At 46.4% G+C, this 8,945-nt stretch overlaps 1 protein-coding gene across 1 annotated transcript in view; it reads right to left on the reverse strand.

Annotated features, from left to right (window-relative positions):
• LOC308382298 (phosphatidylinositol 4,5-bisphosphate 3-kinase catalytic subunit alpha isoform) overlaps positions 1 to 8,627 on the reverse strand; it is a gene marked incomplete at both ends in the record, with an annotated part of 14,982 nt that extends 6,355 nt beyond the window's left edge. Inside the window, 11 exons of the mRNA XM_080860014.1 lie at positions 219 to 300; positions 880 to 1,004; positions 1,945 to 2,076; positions 3,220 to 3,372; positions 3,734 to 3,839; positions 4,110 to 4,195; positions 5,165 to 5,416; positions 6,519 to 6,769; positions 7,154 to 7,363; positions 7,784 to 7,946; positions 8,439 to 8,627. Of these exons, the coding sequence (XP_080716140.1) occupies positions 219 to 300; positions 880 to 1,004; positions 1,945 to 2,076; positions 3,220 to 3,372; positions 3,734 to 3,839; positions 4,110 to 4,195; positions 5,165 to 5,416; positions 6,519 to 6,769; positions 7,154 to 7,363; positions 7,784 to 7,946; positions 8,439 to 8,627 (1,749 nt within the window). The remainder of the gene's footprint in view (positions 1 to 218; positions 301 to 879; positions 1,005 to 1,944; positions 2,077 to 3,219; positions 3,373 to 3,733; positions 3,840 to 4,109; positions 4,196 to 5,164; positions 5,417 to 6,518; positions 6,770 to 7,153; positions 7,364 to 7,783; positions 7,947 to 8,438) is intronic.
• Between the last annotated feature and the right edge of the window lie 318 nt (positions 8,628 to 8,945).

The following is an 8,945-nucleotide window of genomic DNA, read 5'->3' on the forward strand; positions in this document are numbered from 1 at the left end:
AGAAAGAGAGCGAGAGGGCGGGGGAATAAGAATGAGAGGCACAAACATGAAAGGCAAAGAGAGGGATGACTGTGGGCAGATGAAAGAGAAAAGAGGATGGGAATAGAGTAATAAAAATAGAGTAGAAAATATGGCAAAGGGAAGAAGATAACATGATGTGAGAAAAAGAAAGGGATGACAGAGTGGGCAGTTGAAAGGAGAGGAGAGACTGGGAGTACCTGAGACACCTCGTCGCGGGAGTTCCACTTGACGGCCTGCAGCAGCTTGGGAAGGCTCTCAGGAATATTCACACAGTAGTGCCTGAGGGAGGGCGGAGGAGAGGTTAAGCGAGAGAGAAATAAAGAGGGGCAAAGATCCGGAAGAACTGAAGCTTACAGGAAAGGGCCCTTTTACTACAATATTTGTCAAGGACAAGTTCATTATCTTGTTACAGAGCTGATATTTCAGTTGTGAAGGGAATACCACAAGTATAATGCAGGTATGATTACATATTTATATGATGCTGAATTTATTCCTGTTTTATGAAATGACATCAACTGTCTGTGATATCAATAAGAATTACAATCTACAGTGAAAGAACTTGTGTCTCTGAGCATTATTTCAAAATGCTTTACAGACACAGAGGCCTGAAAGGCCTGTCATATCCTTCCCACAAAGGTGATTTGGGATTAAGAGCTCGGACTTCAAACAAGACATAGTCTGGAAGCAAATTACAGTTTGAGCACTGTGATCTTATTCCAACAGAGGATTGGGACTACAAAGGCGTCAACACACGACGACAATTATGATGGAGATACACCCCTAGAGGCCATTTCTGCTTTAAAACTCTGGGATCACCTCTGGGATGACAGAATAAAGACTACAAACATGGCGGCTCACCGGTGTCTCCAGAGGAAGTCTTTCTCCTGCTCAGAGAGTTCATAGAGGGGGTCTCTGCTGCACAGGCAGCGCAGCTGCTCGCCATCCGATGGTGACACTGTGCTGTCACACGCCAGCCGGCTGCTCTGGAGGTCGGCACACAGGTCAAAGGGCAAATGTCAGGGCCATGGGGATCACAGACATTACTGGCACATGATGAACTGCTAAGTGATGATGTTCATACACAACAGTAGTAATACTATGATAAATGTTTTTACAATATAAATATAATACCCATTTATAAAATATGGAGGAGACCGCATGTGTGCATCTGTATAAGTGTGTGTGTGTGTGTGTGTGTGTGTGTGTGTGTGTGTGTGTGTGTGTGTGTGTGTGTGTGAATGTGTGTGTGTGTGTGTGTGATTGTGTGTGTGTGAGTGTGTTTCATGACTCAGTTACTAGTGGGTGAGGTTGGCACTGCACACTCTCTCCACCTCATAGCTCTCTCTCCTTTCTGAACCCCTCCCTTCTCTGGCTTTTCCCCCAATTCCATTTCAAGTGTCCTTCCCTCCCTCTTCTCCACCTCACACACAGCACACACACTCTCTCACACACACTATCTCACACACACTCTCTCACACACACACACACACACATACACACACACACACACACACACACACATACACACAGCACTCAACACTCTTTCATCCTTCACATATTGTGGATAGTTGTCCTAATGCCTCTCCCTCCTCCTCCACCTACTCTGCCTCCTTCTCTTTCTTACCCTTTCTGTCCTTCCCTCTCCCCCTATCCTCTCCCCTCTCTCCCTCTCCCTACATTTAGCTTCTCTCTCTCTCTCTCTCTTTCTGGGCAATGATTGTTTATCTTTTGTGTAGTTTTTGTTTTCTGTGTGGGTGTTTTTTTTCCTTTTTCTCTTCATTTGAGTTTTTAGTATGTCTTGACTTAATCATTTGCGGGTTTCCTTTTTACCGGTAATAAAAAGTAATTATTTGTTTCTCTCTCTTTCTCTCTCTCTCTCTCTCTCTCTCTCTTTCTCTCTCTCTCCCTCTCTCTCTCTCTTACCAGGCCCATGCAGTAGTTGTATCCCAGCTCTCTAGAGATCACCCAGTTGGCGTGCTCCTCGATCTGCTGTTCGTCTGGGAACATCACCGTCTGGTTGAACCAGGAGAACTCCAGCTCCACACACGGAGTCTCCTGTGAATGGAGGACGAGAAGGAGGAGTGGAGGAAGAGAGGAGAGAGAGAGAGAGAAAAAGAGAGGGAGAGAGAAAGGCAGCGATGGGAGGGGGTGGGGTACGTAAAGGAAAAAAGTGATGCAGACAGAGGGAATGAGGAAAGGGGAAAGGGGGAGAGAGGAGTGGATGACGAGAAAAGACAGATGGTGAAGGGGGAATGAATCAGAGAAAAAGTGAACATGAGAGCACAGAAGAGAGAGAAGGAGAAAGAGAAGGAGAGAGAGAGGGAAAGAGAAAGAAGGGCAGAAAAGGGGAGAAAGACAGAGAGGGAGAGGGAGACAGAGAGGCGGGTGAAGAGAGAATGGAATATGTGAGTAGACAAAGCTAGCACACAGAAAGGAAACACATGCTTCTTTGCCAGGATTTGCCAGAAAACGTTTGGCAGACACTACAGGCAAGATCCAATGTCTCCCCTCCCAACTGCTCCTGGTGAAGGCTCACCATGATGGTCAGAAAGAGACTGGGACCTGTTCTGTAGTCTACCAATCCAAACTAGTCAAAAGCCAAACCATCTACTTGAAAGTGCACACGTCTCTCTTTCCTTCAACCCGAAATTATCTGGAAAGAGCCTTGTGGCTTAAATGGGGAACCAGAAAGGGTTTTTAAGGATTTGGTTACATACACATTTTATTCTAATTCAGTGTGTGAGGTAAGAGTGTTCTTCTTTTTCAGGAAAAACGGTTCTAATTTGCTTTCGAAAAAGCTGAATGGTTCCATTTAAAAACGATTCCAACGAGGGAACCCTTTTCTGGTTAAACGGCACATCTTCAATGCTAAGAATTCTTCAAAGCAAAAGAGGAAGGGAGCTATATGCTAGAGGGGTAACATTAAATTAAGTTTGATTAGCTTTTGGGTGAAATACCACAGCTGACTTCCATCAGAAATGAAGTACATTTGTTGAAGAAATGCTGAGGTCCATTTAGGAACATGGCTCCAGAAAAGGTTTCGCGTAATTCCTAATTAATTTTTCACTAGCGGAAAAAAAAGGTCAGACCCTAGGTACTCTGTGACACTTGAAGCCCGTGTGGGGCACCACGATCTTGACCCCCGTGACCTGCGTGGGGTGCCCACTTCTAACCTTGACACTGTGACCTCTGACTCACCTTGTTGGGGTTGGAGCCGGCGACCCCGATGGGATTTAGCAGGTCCTCCAGGCCGTGAGGGACGGGCCACAAGCTCAGCGCCACCTTCCCACACACCAGCGTATCCTTGTAGTCAAACATATTTACATTCCCCCAGGCCAGCGGACAGTGCTCCTGCTCACACACACACACACACACACACACACACACACACACAGAGGTAAGCAATGCACTTACTGCAGTTACAGAAAGACAATGACAACAGAAAGACAAAGACACCCCCACACAGATGGATGGATGTGTACCCAGCCTTACAATTGCCTACACAAACATTACACACACAAACAGACATCACAAGTGAACATAACATACACATATAGGATGGATACTCACAATCAGATAGTACTGAGTATATAACTACAGCGTAATAACAGCAGCACTCTGTAACTGTGTGTTTAAGTGTGTATGTGTGTGATATATTAATCGCTAGGTGTGAATATGAAGCAGGGCTTTTGAGGTCAAAGGTGGTGGTCACCTCTTTGGCTCCCTTGCGTCCCTTCACTGAGCAGATGGAGAGACAGAGACGAGCGGCTCTCGGGAGATCCGTCAGGTAGATGTCATACGTCAACCACTCATTCCACCTGAGAGCGAAAGAGAGGGAAAGAGTGAAAGAGGACCCAGTGTATAAAACGTATTTGTTTGACCCAGTGTATATTAGTTATTAGTTTGACCCAGTGTATATTAGTTATTAGTTTGACATAGTGTATATTAGTTATTAGTTTGACATAGTGTATATTAGTTATTAGTTTGACATAGTGTATATTAGTTAAAAGTTTGACATTGTGTATAATAGCTAATGTATTACATTAGCGCTATTGGGCAGTGTGTGCTAGTGTGTGCTAGTGTGTTACCTGGGGTTTGAACAGGGCACTCTCTGTGTGTGGACGTTGTCACACAGCGGTTCTCCTCCATGATAGATGCCTGTTCTAACGTAGATCTGCAATACACAACAGACCGAAGCTTTACTTCGACACAATCATCTAAATCACTAAAATACAACACGGCCTATAATGACCTACTGTATAACCTATGACCTATAATTCCTTAACCCCTACTATTACTCCCAAATGAGTAGTCCTTGGTCCTTTACACTAACCCTCATGATGTGCTGATATTATAGGTCTACCTGATACCAAATATAGTTATCCTGTACATCCATTCCTCTGTCACTCCGCTCAAACGCTCTGCCTCCCTCATTCCTCATATTTACCCCCTTTTTTCTTTCTTATGCAACCCATTCTATCTATTATGAAAATGAAATACTGCCCCACTCTACAACCACCCATCCATCCATCTATGTCTATCTATCTATCTGTCTATCTATCCATCTCTATCTGTCTATCTATCCATCTATATCTATCTATCTGTAAGGCAGCTGTTTTTTTGTAAATGTTAATTTGTTTGCGATGGAGTGTTTTGTTTCGGGGTGACCCGTAAGTGTTCTGAGGTCACAGAGGCGATGAATGAGATTTGAATGTGTGTGTTAGATTCACGAGATAGCTGCTGTGCTGAATATAATAAATCTCGCCACCATTAAGAAACCTCCTCCTCGTCTCCCGTGTTGAATACTTTGGACGCCCAACCACCCGCCAACATAGATTACATACAACACAACGCAGAGTTTCAGCGGGCCGTTGATTAGGTGGAGAGAGAGGGTTACATCCATCCATATATATCCATCATATCTATCTATCTATCTATCTACCACAAATCTATCATCTATCTATCTATGTATGTATCTATCTATCTATCTATCTGTCTATCTCTATCTTTCTAACCATCTCTATCTATCTATTGTTTATCTATCTACAAATCTATCATCTATCTATCTGTGTATCTATGTATCTATTGATCTATCTATCTATCCACCAATCTATCTATCCATCTCAATCTAACCATCAATCACCTTGTCGATGTCCCTGATGTTGACGTTGACGTAGGTAGCACAGAGCAGGCGCAGGCGGAGGAGGGTGTTGAAGGCCCAGAGGGTGCGGGCCGGGGAGGGGTCGCTTCCCCCCGGGCAGGGGCTGGGCTGGGGCGTGCGGCGGCTGTAGGAGGGTGCCACGAAGCCGCTGGCCGGGAGCTGGCTGTACAGGCTGTCCTTGGAGACCAGCATCAGGTGGGGCAGGCGGCTGACGATGATGCAGCTACGGATGTACTGTGTGGAGTGAGAGAGGGACGTTTGACTTTAGTTACACCCTTTAGTACATTAACTCAAAAAAAACATTCCATATCAGTGACGCTCCCGCAGGCTACAACCATTTAGATTTTAAACATCCGTGGCCAACTGGTTAGGGTTTCGGGCTGGTAACCGGAGGGTGGCCGGTTCCAGTAGGAAAAATGTGGGCGGGGGAAGTGGTAGAGCACTGCTCTCCCAAGCCCACATCCACAGCTGAAGTGCCCTTGAGCAAGGCACCTAACCCCAATCACTGCTCCCCGGGCGCTCAAAAGCAGCTCCGGGTTAGTGTGCTTCACTGTTTGTATCACTACCCTGGATGGGTCAAATGCAGAGATCGAATTCAGAGTGTGTGTGTGTCACTATCTCTGCCATAACATAGTCACTAGTCACTAATTTCCATTCAAAACCCCCATCTACCCCAACTGCCACCACAGCTCCCCTAACACACCACAGACAGAGAGAAGGAAGGAGGGGTGGAGCAAGTGAAGATATAAACCAAGAAAGAAAGGAAGCAGAGAGAGAGAGAGAGAGAAAAAAAAAGTTGTCACCTAATGTTTTCTGCAACGGTCAGACCTCAATTACGAAATATATGAGAGAGCAGAGAAGGAGAGAATGGTGAAGGTGAAACTAGGTACAAAATGATGAAAAGTGGCATCTGGTGTTCCTGTTCCATCATCTGGACAGCGCATACTAGCACAGGATTATATCAACACTGAAGCACTAACTAAAAATCACCACAGGGAAGGACTGCAATCAATTTATCTGTGAAACCAGACACAGACAGAGCTCAAAAGAAAGGATAGGCAGGGTCCTGAAGAGAGGGAAGGGACAAGATAACGACTGATAAAGAGAAACACTGGTGAAGACATGAAGGTGATTTTGGTGATTTTGCTCACTGAGACAGTAGACTGGGAGAGGTGAGCAAGAGGCTGAGGAAGAGGAAGATGAAGAGGAAGATATAGGAAGGTGATGTTCCTGTGGCCAGTACCTCCTACCTCACATATTCCAAAGCAAGCCAGAAAACCAGAGCAAAACACGGCGAGGGCACAGTAGGGCTAGCGGCATGGCCACAGCCTCGTACCTTGTACTGGCTGAGCGGGTACTTCTCCAGCAGGTACTCGTCGCAGCCGCAGACCTTGAGGATGTACTGGCCCTGGTACTCCTGCACGCACATGCGCAGCTGTTGCGCCGACAGGTGCATGCTACGCGTCTTCTTGCGGATGGCCTCGGCAATGAGCTGCTCGGGCAGGCTGTCGTGGCTGATCTTCAGCGTGTACTTCTGCTTGGCGTTGGACGGAGACACAATCACCCAGATGGTTACGATCAGACGCCCTGGAGGAGAGAGGGAGGGGGCATAGAGGGAGAGAGAAGGAAAGTGGAATTAGAGGGTGAATGAGAGAAAGAAAGAGAGGGGTGAGAGAATAAGAATGTACTAAAAATGGAGAGCGAGAGAGAGAGAGAGGGATGTAAGAGAAGCACAGAGAAGGAGGGAGAGTGAAGAGAGGGTAGTGAGAGGTGGAAATAAAGAGACCAAGAGATGAAGGAAAGGTTGAGGAGGAAAAGACGAGAGATGTGGAGTGAAGAAATGAGGAAGGTGAGGAAGATAACGCCACATACACACCTCAGCACACCCAAACAAAAACATTCACCCACATCGACACATTGGCACAGCATACACATTCATTTGCAATCACACACACACACACACACACAAACCTTTGTCCAGCTTGGAGAAGATGTGGGGGGGCAGGTCGGGGGAGGACTCCACGTTGGGGGGGTAGACGTAGAGCGCTTGGGAGTGAGCGCCTCCTCCCTCCCTCTCCTCCATGGCCTCCCTGCACACGCAGAGGATGCTCCGCCGGAAGTCCTGCACCTCCGAGTCCTTCACCAGCTCAAACTCACAGATGGGCATGCCTATGGCAAAGCCTGTGCACAAAGATACATACATAGATACATAGAGAAAAGATGTTTAATACTCAAAAACATAGCTGAAGCTACAGTTCCCTGGCATGGCTACAAATATGGATGCTAATCCATCAAACTGGGACAAATATTGTAAAAGTAAAGGTCAGGTTTAGCAGACACTTTTATCCTGCAGCAATCGTGAATCAATCCCGGGTCCGTCGCTTGCACGTATATTGTACACGTAAACACAATACTGAGAGAAAATAGACACTTTGAGGCATAAGTACATGCATAGTATATGCAGTGAGACACATACCCTGACATATGTACACGTGTCTTACGTAGAGAGGCAAAGTGGACATTCTCAGAGACAATACAGCATATGTGCAGAGTAGTACATATGTACTACTGAGCACAGAGTACACACTCATGGGTACACACCGATTTCGCGGTTGAGGATCTTTTCCTCTCGATTGCCTATTGGTTCGATGACTTTGAGGAGGGGCTGAAAGAGGCGCAGGTCACACAGACGACGCGTCTCATCATAAAACTCCTCCCTCTCTGCCTCCTGGGTCACGCCCACAAAGATGTAGCATGACTCCTCCTGTTCAGCAAGTGGGAATCAGTATTACTGAGGGTCCACATGTTATTACAACAACATCAGGCAATGGAAGATGACGTTATTGAAGATCCAGAACTGTCTTGCAAAGCTGTATCATCAGATAGGAAGGATCAGTTGTTGCGTGAGTCTGGTGTACATTTACGTGTGTCTGTAAGTCCTGGTATGAAACTACACTGCAAGGTAGAGTAGTCTGTATGCATTCATGCATCCTTAACTGTAGGAACCATTACTACTTCTGTGTATTTCCAAGCATGCATTTCTACCTGGCCAAGCAAATTATTGTATTTGCATACAATGGTTAGCAGAGTTACTACATGTCTGGTTGAGTGTGTGTGTGTGTGTGTGTGTGTGTGTGTCTGGTTGTTTCTGTGCTTGTGTATGTGTATGGCTGGTGGTTTTCATTTGTGTGTGAGTGTGTATGTGTGTGTGTGTGTATGTGTGATTGTGTGTGTTTTTCTTGTGTGTGTGTTCTACCTGTAGCAGGTGGTAGAGAGGGTACTTGCGGGCCTCAGTGAACAGCTGCTGCTTGATAGTGAGCAGTGGAGCCTCGCGCAGGCACTCGAGGCTGACCAGCATGCCGTTGGGCAGGCAGCAGTCCACCAGGATGCGCGGGGGCATGAGGTGCAGGCCCCATAGCTCCCCTGAGGACGGCCGCGGGGCCATCACTCCCCTACACGCACACGCACCTCACCGCCTGCACAAGGAAAGACAAAGGTGAGTATGTGTGAGTGTGTGTAGTAGAGAAAGGTTGGAAGATGGACACTGAAAAAGAAAGTGACAGAGACCAAGATAGGGACAAGACAGCAAGGGGAAGAGAGAGAGGCAGATAGAGAGAGAGTGAGAGAGAGAGAGAGAGAGAGAGAGATAGAGAGAGAGAGATAGAGAGAGAGACGGACAATAGATAGACAGATAACAAGACACACAAGGGAAACAGATAGACAGATAGACACTGGCAGGACCAATTTGGAGTGCTAAAACTCA

The sequence above is a fragment of the Sprattus sprattus genome (assembly GCF_963457725.1).
Source record: "Sprattus sprattus genome assembly, chromosome: 21".
Lineage (NCBI taxonomy): Eukaryota > Metazoa > Chordata > Actinopteri > Clupeiformes > Clupeidae > Sprattus > Sprattus sprattus.